Here is a 26,221-nt window from a genome sequence, read left to right on the forward strand (position 1 = left end):
ACCAAGACAATGTGACTTCTAAAGAACAAAAGTGACCTTTCAGTAGCGATTTATTAGGACTGTAGGGATATTTAGTTTAGGGATACTTAATTGTTTCCATACTATGCGTGGTTCAAAATATTTAGGGGCATCGCGCATAAATTTTATGGAGTAACTGAACAATACGTTAAGCTTAAAAATGTTTTGGGTTAAGTTCAGTGAATTTTTTTAACTGACATAAAAAATAAAATAAAACTGTTGTTGAATGGTAGCCTATTGCTTGCAAAAATTGTCGATTTAAAGACAGTGGTCACAATGCCCACTTTCTCATTACATCGCGCAACAAAAAGGTTAGCAAGGCGCGGGCACGGGTCTTACAGATTCGTTGTTAGTGCGTCGCAAAACCAAACCGATTTTTCTGAGTGGGTTTCATTGAAAAAAGTTCGAGAACTACTGAGTTACACAAGCACGTACTTTTGCATTCCAGCAACCACAGCATCACCGATTACAGCCACAAAGCCATCAACTGCAACTCCTTCTATCACCACAACAAAACTCCCAGTCCCTGACACCACTCCAACTCCCCAATCAGTGTCATCCACGACGGTTCGACCTTCACCGTCAATCAAGACCATTACACTAACTTCACCGACAACAAGCAGTCCCACCCCCTCAGCAAAACAACCAATAACTAAGCAACTGCCGGTTGCTACGCAACCAATCACAGGTGAGATCACGTGAAGTTATTGGCATTGTATGTTGCAGAGTCAGTCAAATCACAACAAATTCTATTCTAAAATGTAATTGCTCACTAGTAAACGTAAACAGCAAATCAGTCTTATTTTGATTTAACGTCTGCAGACGTTCAAAGTCTAATTTCCTGTCTGGGAAAAGTATTTGAAATCGAAGCCAAGGCCAACAAGTTTTGTGTCATATATTTTTGTTTCGGACAGCCCTACTCAGTTGGCTATATAATAGAGTTACTATTTTCGATAACGCATAATCCCTCACAAATTTGTCTCAGTGGCGTTGACGAAGTTTTTTGTGCCAAGCGCGTGTAGTCCCGGTTATTAGGCCACTTTGGGACCAAACGATTTTGGCTTAACCCTTTGAAGGTTGGAGGGGGGCTGTCAACTCAACTTTTATGTATCAACAGTTGTATCTCTAAAACCACTGAGGCTACGACAACGAGATTTCTTGACTTTTCCTAACTTTTATTCACCTCTATTGAGCTGAAATTTTGAGCGAATAAAGGTTATAAATTGAGAGATAATAAGGCATTTCTCTGCACATTCTCTGAAATATTTTTTATTCTATTGTTCAAAATTTTCCCACCAGCTGGATGAAAGTAATTAATTTGGCCCATGTCTCGTCCTAACTGTTTCACAGCGTAAAGGGAATTGGCTGTATGTAAAATTATGTAAAAAAATTTTAATCACAACATTGCAATGCATGTTCTTCATTACTCTACCAAAAAATAATGTACTACAATTACAGTCATAAGTCACCTCAACATTTCAACGTATGAGCAGTTCTAAAATTCACATAGTTTTAATTTTCGGATATGATCAGCGTGAATAATTTTACAAAGTGAATCCCAAATTTTGAAACCGAGCCTTAAAAAATAACAGAGATATCACTCCTAAAGCATAGAAAGAATCGACATCCCCCTCCCAAACTGAACAAGACTCCAGGAGCCCAACCTTCTAAGGGTTAAGCGGTGGACAAATTTAGACATAAAAGCAATTCAGGACCGGACTAAATTAAGTTTAATAAGCGGGTAAGCCTATTAAGCGTGGGCTTAATAAACGGGAACTACAGTAAAGATATAGAAAACTTTCAAAGCACATTGCCGCCATCGCTTTTTGTGAAACGGGGAAAAATAAGAACAATGACCAAAAACTGCAAAAATCGTTGCATTTTAATGCAACAAATGCCAGTTTTTAGCTAAACAATAACATCTATGAAAAGAAAACACAGCACAGAATTATTTTGTAACATGCTCCAAAGAATTTATGCAGTTTATAAACAATACTCTCTCTGTGCACATTTTCCGGCAGATGTGACCTTTTTCAACGAGCTTTTTGCAGTGCAAAGCAGAACAAAAGTGACGCAGTGCAATAAATGAAATTCAACTGAAGCTAAAGCGCAGAAGTAAAACGATTAATATTTAAAAGGCTTCAAACTACTGTATTAGTCTGAATCGCAATCTTTCTTTACAAGGGGAGAGTTTTTTCTCTAAACTATAAAGATCCAGGTGAAACGTCTCTTCTACCCTGCAACCAAATGTTGTAAGAAGCAGTTATTTTAAAGAAGTTTCAGCAAAAAAGGTGATGCCCGGCAGAGATACAGAAAAATGAATACTGTACTGAAATGTGTCAATTAACGCGTCTGGCAGTTCGACTGTAAAATCTCGGACATTTAAGCAAGTTTTAACATTTCTCCTGACGCAGTGGGACAGGTTGGTTTGGTTTCTGTTGATTTCCAAGAAATCCCGTAACTTCAAATTCCCTCTCGCATTTAAATCAGAAATTTAAGCTAAAAAAAGTGTCGATTTTTTTTTGCAAAATACAGCGATTTTTTTACGTTTATGCAACATTGTTCACAGTTTTTGTTTGTTTGGCAAAGAGGTGATTTCTCTTGCACCTCCTTTGCCTTACCGTTCCATTCTTATGCGTTCCTTTTTTCGATTTTTGTGTATGTACATCAGTTTTGTAATTCCAATTTATGTAGAACATCAGTCAGTTGGTTACTTGATAAGGGCTAAGATGAGTATGGCCGAAAACGTTTGAAATTTTTAGTTTATACGCCGTGTGTTAGGTTTTATTTGTCTATTATTCAGTCTAATCTGCATTGTTTTTATGATTGCAGATAACGATGTGAGCAACATGACCAACAGTAAGTGGAAGTTGCATAATATTTTGTTACTTCTTTGTGGTTTAAAACTTGTGTTTTGTGCTGTTTGGTCATGCGCTGACGTGTATTGTAGACTACGGAGAAAAACTACTCGGTGAGGCTCTAATCTCTTTCGAGTTAAATGGCCATCACTGAATTCGTCAAGAGCACACTCTAGCGAGTCACCGCTTTGCTATCACGCCCTTGAAGCCATTGACTCGATTAATGAGTTCGTTTGACTCTCCAGCCTTATCACTAATTATATTGAAGAGAGGTCAGAACTTGCTTAAAAAACTGCAGTAGAAAAATCTCACAACAGAGCAACTTTACGCTTCATCGCCTCCAACCCTCAAAGAGATGATGTCATACACATCGCTAAATGTCGCTGATCAAATTTTGCAGAAGTTGGCGACGCCCGAAAGATGGCAGCGTCCGTTGGATTAAGTGCTGGGGTTGTTGTGGTGATTGTCCTCGTCATAATACTGGTCATTGCTGCGGTGGCGACGGCATTTGTTTGGTAAGCAATTGACCTGTGGAGATTTGTCAAGCATTTTTGGTTAAGGTGGACCTGACTGAGCATTGAACCTTGTCACTTGGGCTCAAAAGCAACTTGCTGTTGTCACGTGGGCTCAAAGGCAACCTGCTGTGTCTACTGGACAAGTAAACTAGGGTAACGACTAGAACATCACACAACTAAGGCGAAAGAAAAAATTGAAAAAAAAAAATTAATCGGGAAAAATGATGGTTTGCGAAAATGAGAGAATTGAAAGTAGTTACTTTTAGCGCCAAAAAACTTGAGAGTGCGATGTTTTAACTATTTCCCGATTAGTTTTATTTTTTCAATTTTCTCTTTCGCCTTAGTTGTGTGATGTTCTAGTCGTTACCGTAAACTGAGGCGAGTGTAGCTCCCTCTAACGGAGTAATTCTTATCCTAAGGCGAATCAGTAACAAGAACTGACAACAAGCAACAAAAGTTGCTTAAAATAACAACTAAGAAACTATTGATACAATCGTTGACCGAGGAATGCATTGTTGTTTTTGTAATTCAATCTTGTTCGAATAATGTTATTTGCAAAAAAAAAGGTTAACAACCGGGACATAGCGATTTCTATCTCGAGCGTTCAATCCGATCAACCTTTGTAACTATTCCCCCGTTTCTTTTTCAGCATAAAGAAAAGGCACGTGTTACCGCCCAGTATGACGCGTGTGCGCATGATGTGGTCACGGTCCAATGACCAGGGACTGACAAATTCCTCCAGTGAGGACTACCACAAGTTTTAGCCACGTGATCTCATCAGTCCATAAGCGACCCAGCTTCAAGCAAAGTGAATGTTTTCAACTGGATCGTTTTAACTTTCGTATTTATGATGAAGTAATTAGATAATTGCCACTGTCTATCCAAGCCCAAATAACAAATAGGAATCTTAAAATGCGTTCCAACGTTTCGTGAATCGAAAAAGCTGTTCTTTGTTACACCATGAAAATGTTATGTAAATATTGTACATTAGTTAACGATTTGTCTGAAAGGTTTTGCTCTTTAGCAAACCATGTTGCCATCAATCTCGGGTGGCTTCGAAACCGTGAAGTTTAGTTTGAACCAGAACGCAGTTGCTGGGGTCGTCGTCATTCATGCCAAACAAATGCCACTATTGCGCAACAATCCACTCTGAATGCAGTCGCTTGTACATTATTGTGATGCTATATGCAAGCCCACGATATTTTTAATTTTACAAGATGCATTTTATGAACCATACAAACACAATCACTTCTGCTCTGGTTTTACCCGCAAGCTGAAGTCGTCCGAGTAAGTTATATTTTTGATTTCCACAGTTGTCTATTGCGCATATCCGAACATGATTTTAATCCCGTAGCTTCCATATCTTCTATAAGACGCCGCTTGGTATTGTTGCTATTATTATTTTCACTGAAACAATGATCAGCACCAAAATCAGTTCTTATTTTTCTTCTAGCTTTAATCCAGTGATGTGCATTTTCGGTTTCTAGTCTACATGTGCACCGCCTTCTTTTAATCCCGGTTAAATGGTTTCACGTCCTCTGATGCACTCTATTTTTCTTCCTTCAGGTCTTCCAACTCTTTTTCTCACTACCAATCATCAGGCAGTACCACCTAAGTATTAAGTAATGCTACTTCTTTCCCTCAATTATTGTAGCAGTGTTTTTCTGAGCTCCTCCATTCAATGCGTTTTGTTTTTAAAACAAAGTTTAGCTTAGTGGTCGATTGTTTAGCAAGTCTACTTGTGCCATACAGTGAACCTAACATAAGCAAATCACTTTGGAAAAAACAATAAAAATCTGGCTTGGAACTGACTTGCTGAAAACTACGTGTCAGCATAAAAAGCCCCTAAAGCGAGAATTCCTTCATAGTCAGTTGATGATGGACTTTGATAAGACGATTTTTCTCTTTAATTTTTGAAATCTCAATCCTCGAGTACCTGTTGGTTGATGAATTATCTTTTGCAATCGCTATCCACCCACGAGCATTATCAGTGCCATCGATCATTGACAGTGATCTATTCCATCCAATCTCCTGAACATGCCGCAGCAGCGCCAAGGAGGGAACTTGACCAGGACGTTAACTTGTGATCTTTATAGAGCTGAACAATCACAATGGGCTGTTTAAAAATCTCATGGGGTCATTGAGGGGGGGTAATGAAAACACTCACAGATGGACCAGACAGGTTCTTAAGAACTGGTATTGGAAAATGTAAGACGTTGATGCGACACTGGGAATATTTTTGAGAAGCACAAGTCGTAAATGTGGACAGGAGCAAACAATGCAACCTCTCTTCAAATGCTCTGGTCCAAAAAAAGCAAGATGCTCTGCACAGCATTTAGCCTAGTTCAACGATACAAGAGCTTGCGTGATGCTCTGGGCTACGGCACACGATGAAGAAGACCAGACAAGCCAAAGTTAGCGTCATAATGGAAAGGGGCGAAACGCGAGATAGGCTACTGGTGCTATACAGTAGGCCTACATCATTCGAAACCAACCGCCAAAGCCAATCTTGCGCTTGAATAGCGATTGCAGTAGTTCCACGTCACGGGTGTGCGTGGTGAGGTTTATCTTCTTGTATTTACAAACTGTGTAAATAAAGTAGCAACGTTTCTATGTGAATAAAACTGTTTGTATTTTATATTCAATATGAACCATTTTGTATGACGCCATTAAATAACAATTGACTCGGATCACTCAATTCTAGTTTTGAAAAAATGTTAAAGATATCAATAGACACCGCATTCTCATCACGGATACAAAATCTTTCTGGAATGTGGTTGTCACATTATTTTGAAGTGAGATTGTACAACCAAATATTGCAGTTCCGAGCTTGAAGACAATACCGAGCCAGCAATCACATTTACAACTGAGGCCCATCTGGGTACCAAACAGGCAAATGTTGGGCTCAAACTGGGTCCCAGTTATATTTGACCGCAGACGCAAGTTTCTACCCAATTGGGTAGCCCAGTTTGACACCAGTCGGAAGCGTTTTTTTTTTTCAAACTGATGTCATTTGTAATCTAGATCACAGACAGATGCGATGCGCCACTGAACCTCATGCCGAAAAACTTCGAGTTTAAAGGTAATGAAAGCAGCTTTTCTTTGTTGTTAAAGGAAAGGTGAAAGAATAAAATGCGTAAAAATACAGTAGAATTCGCCTATAACGGCACCTCTAGGGGATTTGCAAAAACTGACGTTATAGCCGAATTGACGTTATAGACGAACTACCGCAAACTATTCCACAACTGTCTTTTGATTAAAGAAAGAGATGTATAATCCAATCAGGGATACTGTGTACCACCAAACTGACTAAAGGCACGCAGAAAATACAGTAAACAAAGAAATTGTTTAAAAAAAATAACCTACAGCAAAAGGTACAGGAAATCTGCGCAATACAGCTCGTTACATACAGTAGTAGAAAAGTTCATTGTTTATTAGCAAAAAAGGCATTGATCTTGAGCTGTTTCGGTTTTGACACGGATTTGACACAGCTGTAGAGCTGCTTTTTACAGGTGATAGTTTTTCACGCGGGAAAAAAGTTAATTAGTTTATACAGTACTGCACGTACATTGTACAACTGTTGCTTTGAGTTGTTTAAAGGTCACCTGTAAAGCTGCTTTTTACACGTGATAGTTTTTCACGCGGGAAAAAAGTTAATTCACTTAAAGTCCCTGCTGAGAACGACGTAGCGAAATAAAGGGAAAACATTTTGCAAGCAGCAGCGCTAACTGGATTAAAAGACAGACCGTTCGTGGTGAAGGCGATGGCTTAAAGTGACGCTATAAACGAACAAAAGACGTCTGGGGACCAATAAAGGGTGCTGTTACATGCGAATTGACGTTATAGGCGATGCTGTTGTAGCCGAACTACAATGTATGTAAAAGATAGGAATTCTGCCGGGACCGAGCGAAATGTGACGTAATAGGCGAATTGACGTTATAAACGAAGCCGTTATAGGCGAATTCTACTGTACCTGTTTCCATAGTAACAGATGGTGCAATAATTTAAACTACTAATATTCTGAACTAATGTGGAAAATTCAAGTCAGACTAAATTTTGTAAAATGTCGTTGTGCAAATGGGCTGCCCAGATTGCACCCACGTGAGATTCCACATTAACCTTTTCAATAATTAATTATTGGTAGTCTAGTATAAAAACAACACTGACAAAATTCACGTCGAGACTCCAGTCGCTTGGTCGAATGTTTGGGAATAAAAGGTAGTCAATCTTTTTTGCATCGTTGTAATTGAAACTCTGTACGAACAGTAACAAAGCACATGCTTCATCAACAATCGGTTCGATGAATGGCTGATAGTCTTCAAACGCGTACAATTGCAAGGCACAAGCACGAGATAAAACGCTAGAAACGCTGGTGCATTGAGTTTATGGGAACTCGAAGCGTATTCTTTGTTTCCCACACCTCCTCATAGTGATAACCTCTCAAAATAAGATCCCGGATGTGCACACGTCACATGTAAGTCAGCATTACACTAACAGTTACCTCGGCAACCAACAGCACAGCCTGATATCTCCAGATGGCGCTCTGACGTCACTACTCGCTTTCTATATGAATACTCGTCGTCGTGGAGGAACCGTCGGATGTAGATGAGGATGAACTGCCGCTCAAATCATTCTCTTCTTCATGCTCCCAATTGTCCACATTAGATTTCGCGAATTGTTTGACGACTGGAATGTAGGTGAGCACGCGTTTGAAAGAAACGTGAACCAAGCCATCCGCTTCCTCATGGAAGTTCACATCCGATCCTCCTTCTTGATTGAGAGAAAGTAAATCGTCTGAAAATAAAACGATGTTCAAACTTAAGCTCACCCTTAGATGGAAGTTATTCTTAGGTGATGTCATTTGTTCGATATAGAAGAGCCACATCTTTATTGTTACATTTCGTGTTGCCTTAAAATTTCAATCGTTGCCATCTACACAGGGCAAGCATCGATCCGTGGTTGATGGATCTTCTTGTGACAATCGTGATCACCATAGAAGTTCTGTGGCAGCAAACATAACTTTTATCAAAACCGCATGAAATATAGAAAGTGGAAGGCATTTCAAAAGTTTTCGATTCTTGGCATATTTAGCCATAAACGAGCATATGCCCAGATGCGATGCAGTAGTTACAAATAAAAAGCCAATGCATACAAAGTACGAATGTCAACCAGAGTTAGATAGATTAACTTACATACTTTTCAGTTCAATTACAGTAGATACAATTACACTATCAGAAGTTTTCATACAATTACATTGTTCTGAAATTTTCATATTACGATTACTTACATATGTAATCACTTACACGTTACAATTACAAAAATTAATGTTTCAACATTTACGTTCATCGCTGATTTTTTAGAATTTGATTTTACCCCAACTAGCGGTTCAACAAAGGTACTGATATCATTGCGTGCAACTTACCTAATGTAATTTAGACCTAATTTTTTTAAATTACAATTATAATTGCAAAACAACAAAAAGTCTTAACTATATACATGAAATTGTGTAATTAATCACGTTCAATTACAAGATTGATCGAACTTTGACGTAAAGATTTGAGTTTATTTGAATCTGTTAAATAAGAACTCTCTAAAGATCCCACGAAGAGCGAAGCAAATTCTTAAGGTTTGTGCCAGTGTAGCAACTACAAGTTCAATTCGCTCTGCTTGGCATTGAGCAGTGCGAGCACTCTTATAGTGTGGATTGAGCAGTACGAGCACTCTTATAGTGTGAATTGAGCAGTACGAGCACTCTTATAGTGTGGATTGAGCAGTACGAGCACTCTTATAGTGTGATAATATTTATTCCAGACTAAAAATCTCAAAAAAAAAATTCTGAAAAAAGTGCAACTGAGGAAGAAGCATAGACTTGAATTTAAGAAATAATGAAGTCACAAAAGACCTCAACAGTCAATCTCAAAAGAAATCCGTCAAGGTTGAAACAGACCGTCAAGATTTATAGAAGAGTAGCAACTAAATATTTAATACCGGTCTATACTCATCACACGGAAGCAAAGGGCGATTCTTTCTAAACAAAATGACGTAGGCCTGTGATTATTTTGTTTAATGGTTTGAAGTCGTCGAACATAAACCTCAACTTACTTTCGCTCATAGGAGTGCGCCAGTACGGGATGGCCGACGGTTCGTCAAAGTGCCTGAACATCAAATATCAAAATATTATCGCAACTCCTGGCATGGACCGAACTCAATTTAGCAACAATGGACGAGCTAGTTTAAAACCGTGCCTGATGGAAACAGATAATAATCCATGTTGATGCGTAATCTGCTTCAGCTGGAGACGATGATAATAACAAATAAGTTACCAAGTTTCGCTTCCCATTACTGTTACCGACCTGCTGAATACATAACCCTCAATCCAGCTCACTGCTACATCCTCGTCTAACGCAACACCTATGTCAGATCTATGTTTCAAGTTTACAGTGATCACGTTAATGGTATCACGTTTACGCAGAGACTCAAACAACGTATGACGCGGTTTTCTTCCATTCCCTCACGTGACACCAATTCACCAAATATGGCATATTTTCCAATTTGTAAAACGCGATACGGCGGTTATGGCGCCCTCTAACGGCGTCAAACAATATATGGCAAACCTCTGATTGAACTCACTCTTCGCTTTTTGGGAGGATCTCTGGAAGATTTTCATCCTGCTTAGCAAGTGCTGTGTATTTTGGAGTAAGGAACCAGACAGAGAAGATGGTGGCAAGAGCTCCAGAAAATCCTCCAACGACGAGGAACAATGGTAAGAAGCTCCGGTAGCTGGCTGCCAATTTATCTCAGTTTCATCTTACACAACATGGCGGCAATTGGTCACGCAGTACTTTATACGACGAAACAACTTACAAGCAATGTAGAATAAAACGTGTTGTTAGGGTGTCTAATGTTGTGATGGATAATTGCCTATGTAATACTAATTTCTAAAATATAGCAAACTACAATGGTTATCGCTTTAAAGCCGAGTCAACGTTGTTTAAATGTAATGTCGCAAGCTATATCATCATTTGTATTTTCTCGGCATGTTCGTTGTGCTATTCTATACTCAGCAATGAGACATTAGTTGACGGCCTTTTCATGACGTCAGCCGTGTAAGTCAACAAACGTTCAAACATAAACCAGATTTGATTCAACAAATTGTAGTCGAACCGACACTTGAATAACTTTAATAAAGAAATTCAAACTGTTGTGATTTGAAGTTGTCGCCTATCACTCACCTTCAGTCGCTTCTAACAATGAGGCATCTGAAAAATCAAAGATACAATGGAGACTCATGACCATAGTGATGAGGAAGCTATAGCCTGGACCCATAATAAGCCTTAGCACACGTCCGCCCCGATTGCTCAATTGGTTAGCGCGTCACTTCTGGAATGAAGAAGCTTCAAGATCAAGCGGCGCTGGTTCGACTCTCGGGGTGTGCGCTTGAGCAACGCACGTTAAGGGCTGCTCTGCATTCAGCGGCATCTAATGGATGGAATAAATCCCCGGCAACAAGACTTCAACAATCGGAAACTTCACTCTGTCAATCTCGGTGACCGGCCTGCGTCAGTGATTCAAAGCCTCTACAAGTCTACAAGTATGCGAAACTGCCAGGATTAAGCTCTGCAAGAAGCTTTCCCAGTCCGAGGATAAAGATTCAATCAATCAATCACGTGTGGCTCATTGTGGAAAAAGCGATGGACGTGGTTAGCTTCAAAGATGGAAAATTAGCGTGTCATATCGAATAAGCTCTGCAAGAAGCTTTCCCAGTCCGAGGATAAAGATTCAATCAATCAATCAATCAATCAATCAATCAATGGTAAAACATATCAGAAACATGACTTCAAACCTCAATCAACTTTATGTTTCTGGTTGAAAACAATCGGCCATTAAATGTCACACTGACTAGTTATTCACTTCCAGAGCCGGAAACACTTCTAGTGATCAGCGTCTTGCCGATTCCCAGCGGTGGATAGGCTACTTTGACGTGGAACAGTTGTTCGTGCCAATCAGGTGCCACCATTGCGCCGCGGAGCGATTGGTCAAAGAGGATGAGAAGGTTTTCCGACTCAACTGATTGCAATCATTGAAATACTTTTTGCACTTAATTCAGTTACAGAAGGAAAAAGAGAATTGGCAGGGGTGGAAAACGAACCCACGCCATTGAAATAACTATTCCCTTGCCCTAACCCTCTAGGCCACGCTGCTGGTGGAGATACTGTACAAGTGTACAATGAGTGTACATTCACTGTTGTTATTGTTTCGTATGACGCTATAAGTCCAAGAAGTTTTCATTTAGCCAATTCATCATGAGGTGATCTGCGGACTGATTTGGGGTGTTGCATTTCGGGGAGTTTGGTTGAGTTGTCATCCCCCATCGATAAAGGTTGTCATTTGTTTTGTTCTTGTGCGGTTTGCAGTCGACTATAATTTTCTGGTAGCTGTGTCAAAGCCTTGAAGAGCTTTTGTTGGGTCTGTGAGTAACTTTCAGCCTAAATTTAATTTGTATCAAAAATCTTTCTAGAAGAACGCTCAGAATATCATGTGCTGAGTCACATGACTGAATCAGCTGATTTGCAAGGAAAACTGCCCTACAGTTAAAGTAATGCTAAAGTGCCTACCATTTCCAGTATTTGGCTTGAAAAGGCTCTCAGCAGAGTAAAAATACTTTACAATGAAAATCATACTCACTTGTAGTCACAGCTCGCTCGATGGTTGGTGTCAGAGAGACCGTGAGCAGTGTGCTTGTCCTTGTGGTGGTGGTTGGGTCTGGGGTGGTGGTTGGGTCTGGAGTGGTAGTTGGATCTGGGGTGGTGGTTGGTTTTGGGGTGGTGGTTGGGTCTGGAGTGGTAATTGGGTCTGGGGTGGTAGTTGGGTCTGGGGTGGTGGTTGGGTCCGGGGTGGTTGTTGGGTCTGGGGTGGTGGTTGGGTCTGGAGTGGTGGTTGGTTTTGGTGGTAAAACTTGAAAAAAAAATTTGACATTAAGTTCAGGCAAAATACAAAGGAATCTCTCTCTGATCAAGACTTTCAAACAATCCCATCAAGTTGAGCCAAGCAGAAGAGCCATTCAGAATACTTCAGTGGTAATCGAGGATTGGCAATGGGCCTGTTTAGTTTTGAGTATTGTTATCATTGAAGATATGGCTAGACAAGAACTACTAACTTCACACATGACAGTGAATAAATCACTACAAAGATTATGACAAGGGCAACAGTGTGTGGTATTATGGCAAGAACTTGGTTCGGTTCAGTAGTTCCAGATTAGTGTTTAAGTCAAAACCGCAGAGAGATCGTGAACAACATCATTCCGATTGATAGCATAGGCAACATTGCAATGTATGCCTATGCTGTCAATCCACCACTGAACCAAAACCAGTAAAACCAGTGTTATAGCAGATTACATTTACATTGAACCTATTCTTGCAAGCTTATGAACTTGGCGTCAGTAAAAACTTTTTTAAAATCATTAGAGGTAAATAGGTAAATTTAAATGGACAAACAAGAAATGTCATTCATAAATAGCCAACGTCATAACTTACAATAAAACAGATATTTGCCATTTGACGTCAGATTGAAGCCTGAAACAAAACAACAATCGTTAAGCAGACAGCGATTTCCAAAAGAAGCAGAAGAACAACACCATCATCTAAAGCAGGAATCACCAAACTACGGCCCGCGAGCCGGAAGCGGCCCGCAAACTGATTTCATCCGGCCCACCACGTGTCTGCACTACAACTGTTAAGGAAAAAAGTTACCAAACTTTTGTAAAGGACTGGCGTTGCTGTTTATCATTAGGCCACCACAAATGGGGACAGCCTAGGCCAAATTTGGAAAGATGTAATGTTTTTTCAAGAGTACGATGCCCTGCAGTGCATCACAGAAGGGGATAACTTTTTCAGCAACCTTTCGATTTTCATCACAACTTTGCTATTCCACAGCTGACTTTGTTATTTATTGTGCTCAATTCATGTCAATGGAGATTCTAAATAGTTGTATATCTTTTCGCAATTTGCATCCGGCCCGGAGCTGTTAATCTCGCAGCAATCCGGCCCCTGACTAGGCTCTAGAATATAGATTTCTAAAGCTTCGGCGGAATTTCAAAAATATGCGTGAAAACTGTAAAACGAGTCGCCAAGACTCACAAAAAGTGGCATCTGGCTACAAAACTTTGGGCACCCCTGTTTTAAAATATAAACTATAACTAGAGCTGGGCGATATTACGATATTTTGATACGATATTTTTTCGGCAGCGATATTTATTCACAAAGCTCCGATTTTATCGTTTATAAATGTACTGAAATTATAGCAACATTTTCGCATGCGCAGTGACACAGACATCGCATGCGCAGACAACCCAGTGTGTGTGCATTTAATTATTTACGCATTGCGAGCAGTCTTTGTGATTACGCAATCCTGCGGCAGCAGTGGCCGAGTGGTTAGCGCGTTGGGCTCGCAGCCGAGAGCCTGCATGTTCGACTCCAGCCACCCGCACTTGCTGTTGTTTCTCTGGGCAAGAAACTTTACGATAATTGCCTCTACCCAGTGATCGATTTCGAGTAATGGGTAGTAGCCTACCAAATTTAAGTCATAAGTAGAGTAGACAACCGGAAACAGACATTGCAGTCGGCTGCAGCGTGGGTCAGGTGTACGTCGGAAGGCGTAGGCTACACCGACGCATAGCGCTCAAGTCCGCTTTCCCGCAATGCAGGATAAAGATAATAAAAAAAAAAAAAAAAAAAAAACTGCTTATTGATTCCCACGTGTTGCGTTGTTGCGAAGGATGAAGTCCGGTAAATACGATAGGAAACTTGCAAGCTGACTGAATTTACGTAGCATAGAGTAGCGGCCGTAGCCTAGGGTAGCTACAGCTTGGTAGATACTTTATTTTGTTTTGCTACTCACAGCTGCATCTCTATTGTGCATCAAAAACTATCAACAAGGATAGCTGCATCTGTACATGGTGGCGAGCTATTGCATTGACTTTTCCTACACTTGCAAAAGTTGCAAGAAAACTTTTGTGCATTCAAGCCACCAGTGTTAGTAGGGAAAGAGTGTTTTCACTTAGTGGCTCAATTGTTTCCAAGAAGAGATCGTGCCTAAAACCTTGCAATGTCAACATGCTGACATTTTTGTCCAAAAATCTTTAGTTCGCGACATTAAATCGCAGCATTGTTTGCAATAAATGTTGTTCATGTCAGTACCAGTGCTCAGTATGTTTTTCATGCAGTTATAGAAAGCCGTGCTCTGCAATTCGCAGTAAAATATCGAAACTTCCATAATATCGTTTTATTTTTTGGTAATATCGTATCGAAATTATTTTACCAATATCGCCCAGCTCTAACTATAACAGACATATAACTGACATAAAAAATGAGGAACACTTCAAACTCAGGCAAATTCAGTGTTATTTACAAAGATGAACTATAACGGTGTCCACTGTCCAACATAATGAGGGATTCCTCACTTTTGCCTTTTCAGAACTTTTATTTCCTTCTCAGTAGTTTGGCAAAAAACAAAGAAAATAAAAGAAAACTTCGGTGCCAACTTATTTCACTGTCACATCAAATACACCATGCACCTGCTGGCGTTTGTTGGTTTGAAAGTTGCGAAATTTGATTTTTTCCCTTCAGCAGCTAGAACTACATAATGTTCATTGCTCATGAAATATCAACAATTATTCGTGATAGAACAATAAAAGAGAGTATGGTCATTGGTCAATCACATGCACAAACAAATAGATTATGACGTCACCTGAACTGACTAGTTTGGGCTTGGAGTAGTTGAAGGGTTTGTCTGGAAAACAAGATATGAGATTGGGTTGCTACGATTGTGCGCTTAGCAAACGAACACAATATCAAGGTTTCAACTCGTAAATTTCACGTTACTGTATGATCAAGCCCGCCCTGATAGCTCAGTTGGTTAGAGCGTGACTTCGTGAACAAAGAAGCTTCAAGATCAAGCAGCGCGGGTTCGACTCTCGGGATGTGCGCATGAGCAACGCATTCTAAGGACTGCTCTCCAGTCTCCATTCAACGGCACCTAATAGATGGAATAATTTCCCTGGCAACAACAGTTCAACAATCGGAACTTCACTGTCAATTTCGGTAACCGGCCCTGCGTCAAAAGCCTCCATAAGTATTCGAAACCATCAGGAATAACGTATCAAGGCTTTGTAAGTCCGAAGATAAAGATTCAAAACCAACCAACCAAGCTCTGTCAGGCTAATGGGGTCATAATATGCGCCTTGAGGAGTGATGTGTTTTGATTTTGAATCTTTATCCTTGGACTGAAAAAGCCTTGATTGGTTATTCCTAGCAGTTTCGCGTAGCCTACTTGCGGAGGCTTTTGATGCAGGGCCGGATACCGAGATTTACAGAGTGAAGTTTTCCAATCAGGAAATTATTCCATTCATAAGGTGCCGCTGAATGGAGATTGGAGAGCAGTCCTTAGAATGCGTTGCTAATTATGATTGTGACGTGTTTGTTAGACGTCATATGTTTCGTTTCAATAAAACGGAGCTATGTCTGGACAGAAAGTTACGCACCTTTTTCTCTCTGACAGGCAACGTAGAAGGCCATCTGCAACACATGCCTGATTGATTGAAGTCATCCAACAGAGTTATTTCGGTATGACTGGTGAGAATTAATATGTGAATGGTTGCACAGACATTTTCTACCTTGCAAAGCGCTGAAAGTGTCGCACTGTAGTGGATGGAGTGTTGTACAAATTATAAAACACACACTTCCATCAGAGAAAAACTTGTGATGCAAATAATTTAATAAACGTGAAAGCAAACACGTTTTCAACAAAACTGATTAATTTGTTTGAATAAAACAGGTTTGATCACATAATAAGGGGCAGTAACATCTCAACTAACAATGTAAACTTTACACCTCGGTGTCTGTCCAGTTCTGTAACATTGGTTCAAAACCGTCACAAGTATGCGAGTATCGACCAATCGTTTTTCTTTTGGTATAGACGTTTTTGGCAATCAACCTGAATGATTTGATTTATCAAGAAGTTTCCTCTGTTCTTGCAGTTGCAGATGAGCCAAAGGTGAAATATACATTATACAATTCTTGCATATTAGAAACTTTGCACTCACTCACAAAGAGAAGTGATTTTTTCAGTTCCCATGCGAACAAGTGGGAAGATAGACACAATGCTTCGATCAATTACAAATCAATCGTCCGCACAAAGCTTACCTGACGGGTAGGAAACGATCCTAGACGAGTGACCCAGAGATAATTAGTGTTGCCCGGGCTTGGATCTCCCATTGTGACGTATGTTTTGTCAGAAGCTGAGGGATCTGTGGCGTTGCTGGCTGGTTCCCCTGGTAACCAGAATGTCTGGTTCAAGGCAAGAAGAGACCCGTCTACCCACTCGAATGTATCCGCCGGTGTTGGAAGCCTCTTCAGTCCGAGAACGAACGCGAAGTTGTTTCCTCCTATGACATTGACAAAAGCCAAATGAGCAATCTCTCCACCCACAGCCAAAGGGTGGTAAAGGAATAGACCATTTGTAAAATTCAGGGCTCACGTGGGGAATTAACTCCTTGCTTCTATGCTTGCATTCAGAAGTGTGAACTTTTCCATCAAAAATCCATTTAATGATTTTATTTTTACACATAAACCTCTTATGGAGTTTACCATGATAGTCATACAATTTTACAATCTTTGTAACTAAGTTTTTACCATACAGAAGAGTAACCAACATTTAATCTCTTACACTACATTACAGCTTTTGAAAAAGTTAGCTCTAAATAATGTGGACGCAAATGCTGTTCCAGATGATGGAATTACTTACTAACCACTGATGGAATTTATTGTGTTCAATAAAAAAGTTCTTTTAGCTTTTGTCTTTGAAAGTACAGGAATTGCATCCAGACTGTTGCAATAGAGGATGCACCAGGGAGCATTCCCATGCGTAACCTTGGAAATATGGATCTCTTCGTTCAAATATGGTTGCCAGGTGACGTCACTGCGCGAATAACCGCGTTGAGGAAAGTTAAGGACCGACGCAAACGTAGTGGGATAACTGACTGAAATGTATGAAGGACAATCCTACTAAATGATATGAGATGTTCTACTGGTGCAAATTAAGCTAAACTATCACAAGATGTATACAGTGACAATCTGCTTTTATTCCGACGTTTCGTCAATCAGACACGACTGACTTCTTCAGGGGGCAAGACCAGGTAGTGACTACCTGTCTAGCATGGCAAAACACAGGACATATTGCTGAAAACAACCAATTATGCAAAATGAAAATTCAACTTCTGGACAAAAACTTATCGCGCGCAAAGTTTGAAATAAGTTAGAAAAAAGGGGGACTTAATTGCGATCAACAAGAAACTTAAATAACAACAAAATAACAACAAAACTTAAATAACAACAAAATAACAACAAAACTTAAATAACAACAAGAAACTTAAATAACAACATGTTGTTATTTAAGTTTCTTGTTGATCGCAATTAAGTCCCCCTTTTTTCTAACTTATTTCAAACTTTGCGCGCGATAAGTTTTTGTCCAGAAGTTGAATTTTCATTTTGCATGTTTGGTTGTTTTCAGCAATATGTCCTGTGTTTTGCCATGCTAGACAGGTAGTCACTACCTGGTCTAGCCCCCTGAAGAAGTCAGTCGTGTCTGATTGACGAAACGTCGGAATAAAAGCAGATTGTCACTGTATACATCTTGTGATAGTTTAGCTTAATTTGCACCAGTAGAACATCTCATATCATTTAATTTAATGCCTGGTGAACAGCCTCATTCAATTTTCGACAATCCTACTGTTAAAAAGAAAGGTTGGTTATAAAAAATAATAATAAGTCATATTCATAAAACTTATATTATACTGGTAAAATATAATACGTTGAAAAAATCAAAGGAAAGACGCATATCTGATCACCAAGACCGATCGAACAAAGCTTCCACTCTTGAAGCGATCCCTGTGAATTATTTATTTCATTCACTAAGTGCAGCAGAATAAAGAGCTGTCCTTGAAGTGCTTTGCTCACTTGCACACATTGAGAATTGAAACAGCGTTGATTAATCTTGTCGTTGCTTTGTTTACAAAAACTAAGTTTCAAAAATAAACGCCCTTCGATTCTTTCTCAACAATTAACATAAACAAACGAAAGTTATCTTGAAATGATACAAAATGTCAAAACATTCTTACCGTCTAAATAGGGCGGCGGAGTCACGTTTGTTGGGTTGAAAGCTGAAATGACAAATATTTTATCATTAATTGAAAGCAATCATTAAACCATACAAAATAGACAAGTTTGATTGAAAGGCAAAATATACTTTAAAAAAAATACAATTTGCATCAAGGAGTCTCGCAGTAAGATGTAGGCTACCCTGCAGCGAGATCTCTTAGCGACAGGTCGGCCGCGGCAGAATGTCGCGTATCTGCAGTATCATTGCCGTAGCTGATTTGGCACACAATAAGTATAATAACGCTGTGTAACACAAAATTTGTTCTTGGGTTAAAACTATCATTTTCTGATTTAATATGGCCTAAATCAACAAAGCATTTATAAAGTTCGAAATTCGGTTTAACTTAATGAGATTCATTTATTGGATTTTCTGGCTAATTGTGACTTTTTAATGCAATGGCTCCCACTACATCTTTTTAAATCAATATAAACAAGTTAAATCTAAGATTATTTATTGTTGTCTGTGTTGTTATTCTAAAATAATGACGATGAACATTGTTTCAGAGATTTTTTAAATACAGAAACAAGACAAAAACATATATAGAACGCAATTTTAATTTAGGTTACAAACACGATAGAAGACCTGAAGGCCTGAATACCATGCTACAGGCCTTTGGTCCAAATTATTACAGAGCAAACTTGTACGTCGTCACTTAAAGCACTTACAACTTATAACATAATTACAAAGAAATGTTTTTTTTTTAAAGATTGGCGATGATATATCAGTTTTCTTTCACGCAAACGGTTCATATGTAGTCCTCCATCATACTTTCATTGTAGGCCAACTGGCCTTTATGTAGCGTTCCTCAAAAACCTGATATCTTGATCAAATCTTTCACCTTGTTTCTCTGAGGAGCCGCCCTTTTTATCTTTAAATTGATCAAGGTGAGCATGTAGTGCGTGTATAGTTTCAGTGACATCCTGCATCCCATATTCTAATACGCATCCCTGAGTTGATCAAAAACCACCCTGTAGTTCTCTGTCTTGTGATTGCCCAAAAATCTGTTAACTACAGACATGAAACAGGTCCAAGTTGTCTGTTAACGCTTTGAAGGTTGGGCTCCTGGAGTCTTGCTCAGTTTGGAGGGGAGCTGTCGATTCTTCTTATGCTTTAGGAGTGATATCTCTGTTGTTTTTTAAGGCACGATTTCAAAATTTGGGATTCACTTTGTAAAATTATTTACGCTGAGCATATCCGAAAATTAAAACCATGTGAATTTTAAAACTGCTCATATACGTTGAAATGTTGAGGTGACTTTTGGCTGTAATTGTAGCGTGAGTTTACACACTATTTTTTGGTGGAGTAATGAAAAACATGCATTGCAATGTTGTGATTAAAATCTTTTTACATAATCTCAATTTGAATCTATATTTTTCATGCAAAATAATATAATAATGCAAAATAGCATATAATAATGCAAAATAACATATAAATAGAATATGAACTATTTCAGAGAATGTGATGAGAAATGCCTTATATCTCTCAATTTATAACCTTTATTCGCTCAAAATTTCAGCTCGATAGAAGTAAATAAAAGTTAGGAAAAGTCAAGAAACCTCGTAGTCGCAACCTCAGTGGTTTTAGAGATACAACTGTTGATACAAAAAAAGTTGAATTGACAGCCCCCCCCAACCTTCAAAGGGTTAAACTTCAGACAGCATCTCGATCAGGAAAATAAATGGAGTTTATCAGTCGCTTCACTTCAGATCACGTAAATACTCCAACTTTGGTTTTTGCATCTTGCTGTTTTTAAAACAGCTCTTTAATTGCTTGAATGTTCCACCCTCTATAGAGTTGTTTAAAACCTAGTTTTATGTGCAGAGAAGACATCAGTATTTTTGTTGCATCTACCAGAAGTTGTTGTTTTACATTATAAGGTCCAATCTCATAGCTGGTTCTTGGAGGCCGATTCCTCTTCTTGTGGTGAATAGCTGTGTTTCTGCTATCCCAGAGACATAGACAGCATTGAAACTTGATAGAACCACCCTGAAGCGCCATTATGAAGGCCATTATCTTGAAATCACCAACAACCTCCCAATTATGGAGATCCTACTTCAATGCACTCACGATTTTGATGTTTTAATATTCTACCTTCATATAAACTGAGTAAGCCGGAAGAATGGAGGGACCTTGTCTGCGTTACTCAACAATACAGCTGTGAGACTTCTAGATGAGCTGTCGGTGAAAAGCTTCCACTCAAGGACGGCAGGAAATGGCAATTTAGCCTGAAAAAGTTTTTCTATATCATGGCAGTAGCATAAACTGTCCTTAAATGTGTAGAACACTGAAAAACTTCTCTGTGAAATAAGTTGAACGCTGTCATTCAATAAGTCCCATTGCTCTATTGTAGAAATGAGTAGCTCAGCATTGGACTTTGTCAATGACAATTTTCCGAACTATCGTTTGTATCTTTTTTATGGCGGTAGTGAGGGCACTTTTCACCAGTAACTCGGAGTTGAAGACAAAACAAACACACTGTAGTGTAAAAACAGAGAGAGACTGTTCACCAGGCATTTTATAATAAAAGTAATTTGCGTTCTTCTGGTGACTATTTACTAGGTTACCTCCTGATGTTAAAGATGATAACTAGCTTTTGTATTTCCGACGTTTCGTCAGTCAGCACGACTGACTTTATCAAGGTGGCTAAAACAGGTTAACACAACCTGTTCAGCAACGATGGCACAACTTTGCGAGATGCAACCCTACACTGTAGTGTGTAGGGTTGCATCTCGCAAAGCAGTAAATGTGAATAAATTGCTCAAGTAAGGTATGCAACTGCGAAAATGCTCAGTCTTTTTTGTTTCATCACAAAAGCAAAACCTTGCAAGGCTTTGTGTGCAAACAGAATCCAATTGTTACTTAATTATACCCATTATTAGGTAACTATTGCTAGAAGCAGCTGACAGTAAATTTCAACGTTATGTATATGCCTATTTTCATGAGAAATGAGACAAAATTCAAACTAATCTGAAGAACACAAACCTGAAGTTATTGTGGTACAATAAAGATTTTTTGTATTTTTTTGGCAAAAGCAAACAGAAAATAGCAATTACTTCCCAAGGACAAAATTTTTTTCTTTTTTTGTTACACCGTGAATTCTTACTAATCAATGTCCTGCCAAAAGAGGAAAATCTAAATAAAAGTATTTTTACAGCATATAAAATGTAATTTGCATGTATGTTACTTTTACGTACGCAACTTAAAATCAATTGTACAACAATGCATGGGTTAGTTTAACTGAATGAATTTATGTTTTAAACAGTTCATCGTGATCTGAATGACAAAATAAACTACCAATTAATTACCTTCCCTTTCACACAAAAACAATCCTATTGAATCCAAGTCCCTGTGATCGTGAATTGATCGCCATTTGAAGTCAGATTCAAAGGTATCATACCGTCCCATCATGACATATTTAAGACCCTTAATAGGATGACCTGGTGCCCACCAAGCAGTGGATGAGTTGAGAGTTTTTCTAGGTGCAAAGTGGGTTGTAAATTCACCTTGTATATTCCATTCAAACCCTTCAGTTCCAGAAAAAAGATCTTTATAACGTTGCAGTGCAATAAAAAAAGAATATGGCGGTCCTGAATACAAATACACAAAATTACATCACTCACATCCCGAAACAAATATCAGTCTCACATCTTTAAACAGTATGACATGGCAAAAAGTAGCGTGAGTTTACACAAGTCGATGAAAGTGGTTACACAAGCGTGAGTTACAATTATATAAGTCGATGAAAGAAAGAAAAATGTATGCACGATGGTTGGTATCATTAGAATTAAATTTTAAAAAAGGCTTAAAGGAAACTCACCTGAAATTTAATCACAAAACAGCAATAGCATAATTAACATAAAATTAAAATTGATGTTTGCATTCACACGTTTCTTCGTTTACCCATCCATCATGTCACAGTTCCAGTTACTAGATTGTTTCGGAGCTGGTGTACAAATCTCCACCCTGGTTATAAATGCTATGATGTGCATATACATTAGGGTGGCTCTTATTTGGCAAAAAATGAAAAAAATTTGAATTTTGTGTGGGACACCCTTTGAAAAGGTGAGGTTGTCAGAAAAAATAACTCCTGCAAAAAAATTTTTGACTTTGAAATTGATTTAGAGGTGGCCCTCCCCCCCTAAAGTTTTGCGCCCTCCTCCCAAATACCAAATCTGCATATCTCAAAAACTGTTTGAGCTAAAGATACGGTTTTTGTGTCAAAAGATGCAGAAAGCATGATTTCCTATCTGCTTTCTGAACAGTGATTGCGTCTATCTTGATTAGAAAAGCAGTTATTTAGAAAAAACCTGTTTTCGGTATTCTAGCACAAAACAGTGCTAAACAAGTATTGTGGCCCAAGCTATTCAATAAACAAAGTTCATAAACTAACCTGTAAAACTGGTAAAGTAATAAACGAAATAAGTATTCCTAAACTTTTATGCATTCATGAATAGCTAAAATGCCCGTTTTTTGTCATATTCCTTGAAGAAACTCCTGAGTGTGGAATCTGCTTTCAAGCTTCAGGTGCTATGCATTGCACTTGTTGGAAGGCGAAGGCGATTTATGCAAAAGCTTGGTCTGCATTTATGGTATCTGTCTGAAGAAATGGTTGAACTAGCCTTGTTTGACTCTCGATTGTCTGTGGAAAGTAACAAGGTAATGGTGGCAACCATGTTAAATGAAACAGCAGAACGTCCACCAAGGAGACGAAGCATCAAAGTAGATGCGTTTCTTAGCAATAAGGGTCTAGAACAGTATTGCACCTCTAATTCAAAATGGCTTCAGCTGTTGGGTGAAGATGAAGCAATAATTAGACTTTCAAAGGATCCTGCTCATTGGACTGAAGATGGTGCATTTATTCAAGCTTTACACATGGCGAAGGGACTTTCAGTAGTCAATGACAGAGCAGAGAGAGGAGTTGCTCTCAGTCTAATCCCGGATTTTAACAAACTCTCAACTGAAGATGAGTACCAACTTCAGTTTCTTTTGCAAGTTGTTACTGAACACAGGAAACTGTTGAATCCAAATTCCAACAAGAACAATATTGTCGATTCTTCTTTGTTTAAACCTTCTTTGTTACTCCAGGGGTCAAGGGGCTCTATCTTTTACCACCCTTGGGCAGTGCCGATGTGGTTTAGATGCTTGAGCAGGTGTCGAGTAGCAATTGCATTGATTCGTCATCCAGTTCAAGCAGACCACGCACACCATTTGGCGCAGTTACAGATGGTGTGGTCTGTGGTTTGTTCCTCTATGCCACACTCACAGATTGCGGATGGAGCCATCCCCAATTTGTGCATGTTTGAGCGGAATAGTCTGACTCCAGTAGCCCAGCACGCAGGCGGTTGTGCCACACCCAGGCCTTCCTTGGCAAATTATGCATTCTGGTTGGATGGGGGCTGGTGTCGGAGATAAAACTTTAGAGCCTTGAGGAGTTCTTCTTCCTCTCTGAGCTCTATTTGTTGTCCTCCCAGGTAGCCGCGCTGATGGATTGGTTTTCAGCGGTTTTCATCAGGAGTTGTGCGTCACATACAAATGGGTGTCTCGATTTCAGTTGGCGAGGATGCTCGATTGCTCGCTCACAGACTTGTAGAGACTTGAGTGGAGCAAGTGGTTGGGGTTCGTAATGCCGAGAAAGAGACAGGATGGCTTCTTCGCGACAAAACTCAGCTGGTTGGTTGCCTGCAAGGACAGGGAAATTGTCCGATTGTGTACAATGTGTAGGTCGCAGACATCCTGTCACGATACGCAAGGCAATATGTAAAATATTGTCGATAATATCGCTTCTTGCAGTACTGACCAGAATTACATTTTGAAATGAATATCGTTACCAGTGTTCCCTCTAAGGTGCAAAAATTAAGAAAAAAAAACGAAATTTTGTAGACGGTTTCGTGGTCACAAAAAAGGTTGTAAAATCAAGATTTGGTCAAATGCGTTTTTTCTAAATAACTGCTTTTCTACTCAAGATAGATGCATTCAATGTTCAGAAAGCAGATAGAAAACCATGTTTTCTGCATCTTTTAACACAAAAACCGTATCTCTAGCTCAAGTGGTTTTCGAGATACGCAGATTTGGTATTTCGAGAGAGGGCACAGAACTTTAGGGGGGAAGGGCCACCTCTAAATCAACTTCAAATTTAAAAAAAATTTGCAAGAGTTATTTTTTCTGACAACCTCACCATTTGAAAGGGTGTCCCATGCAAAATTCAAAAACTCAATTTTAAGAGCCACCCTAATATACATTTATATATACATCAATAATTGGAATCGACCAAGACATACAGGGTAAAGTGTATGAATGATAAAACAAAGGTAAAGTGGTTTCACCCTCTATTTTTGTCAATTCTAATGTACGATGTTGTGCATTGTTGTGGTATTTTGGACATGGGCGGAGACTTGTATACCAGCTCCGTTGTCTCTTGTTTCTCCTCATTTTTATACAAGTTATAGGTTTTTATGATACCTGTTTTAAAATTTGTGCAAAATCACTTGATTAAAAATGATTTTACAATTGTAAGTGTATCTTGACATTAGGGTGGAGTGAAAAAAACTTGTTTGATTTTCAAAAAAGGAGTCTAGATCCCTCACAAATAGGCAAAAAGCAACAACAAACTGGTTTCAAGGAGTTGCACTCCCTACTGCTACCCCACATGTCAAATTGATTTAGCAAATACAGAAAAAATGTGAAGCCAGTCACTGGAATAGTTTACTTGTTAATGGAGGAATGATGCTAATCACAAAGTTTCTTTTTTCCACAGTGTCCAGATGTGCCATTGTACCGCCAAGAAATTCACAACCAATCACTTGTCTCCTTTGGTAAACCAGTATCCTTGTGTCCACATAATAATCAACACTACCAAACCGGTACCAGGGAAGTTCATCTGTAAGAATGGGACTTTTACTTGAAGAGCCTTGCGACAATAAACCATGTGGAAACATGAGAAAAATAGTAACATGTGACAACATGTTATTTCATTAGGCTACTGTATTGAAACACCTGAAGTACCATATAAAAAACAAAAATAAATCAAAGTAGTATGATTCAGTGGTGTATTCAATCAATTAAGTTTATTTTCGGTCAATTTAAAGGTTAGAAAAAAAATGCTTAATCACACATTAAACTTGCCAAGAACAACCAGAAATGCTATAGTTTCAGTTTCAACTGTTACTCCACTATACAGTAGCACATAGTTCACTGTATAATAGTCCCTATTGGTGGGAGGTTAGCAGATTTCAGCACAAACTACACTTCTTCTTCTTCTTGCTTATGAGGCAGCAATTCAGGTAACATCTCCCAATTGTTGCAACCAGAGCAGTGTCTTCATATCATATTCAACTACACTATATACAGTCAATGCACAAAGAAATTTCTCTTAATTGCTTATTTTCCTAACTTTTCCGCTAAGAAAATCTTACAGCTTCTGACAAATTTCTCAATCGTAACGTAGTTTCACCAAGCTTTTTTTTCTGCAAATCTGTTGCAAGAGTTTTTTCTGATAGGTTGAAGGCAATCATTGCAAAAGGTTTGCACTTGCTGGGAGAACATTACCCAATTATAAATGTAAATTGTGGAAAAAATACTTTATCTGGCAACCATAATCACCGACGTCATCTGCAACTG

General features: G+C 38.9%; 2 protein-coding genes and 1 pseudogene across 5 annotated transcripts in view; 1 reads left to right on the plus strand and 2 right to left on the minus strand.

Annotated features, from left to right (window-relative positions):
• LOC145778147 (uncharacterized) overlaps positions 1 to 6,081 on the plus strand; it is a 30,938-nt gene extending 24,857 nt beyond the window's left edge. Inside the window, exons 20-23 of the mRNA XM_082589571.1 lie at positions 467 to 706; positions 2,851 to 2,877; positions 3,277 to 3,391; positions 4,041 to 6,081. Coding sequence (XP_082445697.1) covers positions 467 to 706; positions 2,851 to 2,877; positions 3,277 to 3,391; positions 4,041 to 4,155 — 497 coding nt within the window. The 3' untranslated portion in view covers positions 4,156 to 6,081. The remainder of the gene's footprint in view (positions 1 to 466; positions 707 to 2,850; positions 2,878 to 3,276; positions 3,392 to 4,040) is intronic.
• A 1,506-nt stretch (positions 6,082 to 7,587) lies between these two features.
• On the minus strand, positions 7,588 to 25,472 carry LOC145778746 (uncharacterized). 4 transcript variants are annotated; one of them, XM_082590309.1, is made up of 13 exons: positions 25,311 to 25,472; positions 21,910 to 22,191; positions 18,564 to 18,605; positions 17,196 to 17,426; positions 16,591 to 16,832; positions 15,930 to 15,963; positions 15,137 to 15,178; positions 12,925 to 12,963; positions 12,077 to 12,346; positions 10,624 to 10,650; positions 10,022 to 10,175; positions 9,494 to 9,546; positions 7,588 to 8,185 (listed from the first exon to the last, which is right to left on the minus strand). In XM_082590309.1, the coding sequence occupies exons 1-13, from the start codon at positions 25,372 to 25,374 to the stop codon at positions 7,944 to 7,946; spliced, it is 1,722 nt and encodes a 573-aa protein (XP_082446435.1). In that variant the 5' UTR covers positions 25,375 to 25,472; the 3' UTR covers positions 7,588 to 7,943. The 4 variants fall into 4 exon arrangements, with proteins under 4 accessions (XP_082446435.1, XP_082446436.1, XP_082446438.1 ...); XM_082590312.1 differs by having other exon boundaries at positions 8,058 to 8,185; positions 10,022 to 10,171; XM_082590311.1 differs by having other exon boundaries at positions 8,058 to 8,185; positions 10,022 to 10,198.
• On the minus strand, positions 19,273 to 21,477 carry LOC145777931 (uncharacterized; annotated as a pseudogene).
• Positions 25,473 to 26,221: the final 749 nt, after the last annotated feature.

Source organism: Aplidium turbinatum, chromosome 10, assembly GCF_918807975.1.
Source record: "Aplidium turbinatum chromosome 10, kaAplTurb1.1, whole genome shotgun sequence".
Taxonomy (NCBI): Eukaryota; Metazoa; Chordata; class Ascidiacea; order Aplousobranchia; family Polyclinidae; genus Aplidium; species Aplidium turbinatum.

What these genes read in the sequence shown, in the direction of transcription:
- LOC145778746 (XM_082590309.1), bottom strand. Translation starts at nt 25,374, where the DNA reads ATGGCACATCTGGACACTGTGGAAAAAAGAAACTTTGTGATTAGCATC. An exon ending in TGCCTGTCAGAGAGAAAAAG is followed by an intron (nt 15,179 to 15,929) that starts GTGCGTAACTTT and finishes CTTGTTTTCCAG; the next exon opens with ACAAACCCTTCAACTACTCC. An exon ending in TGGCAAATATCTGTTTTATT is followed by an intron (nt 12,347 to 12,924) that starts GTAAGTTATGAC and finishes TTTTTTTTCAAG; the next exon opens with TTTTACCACCAAAACCAACC.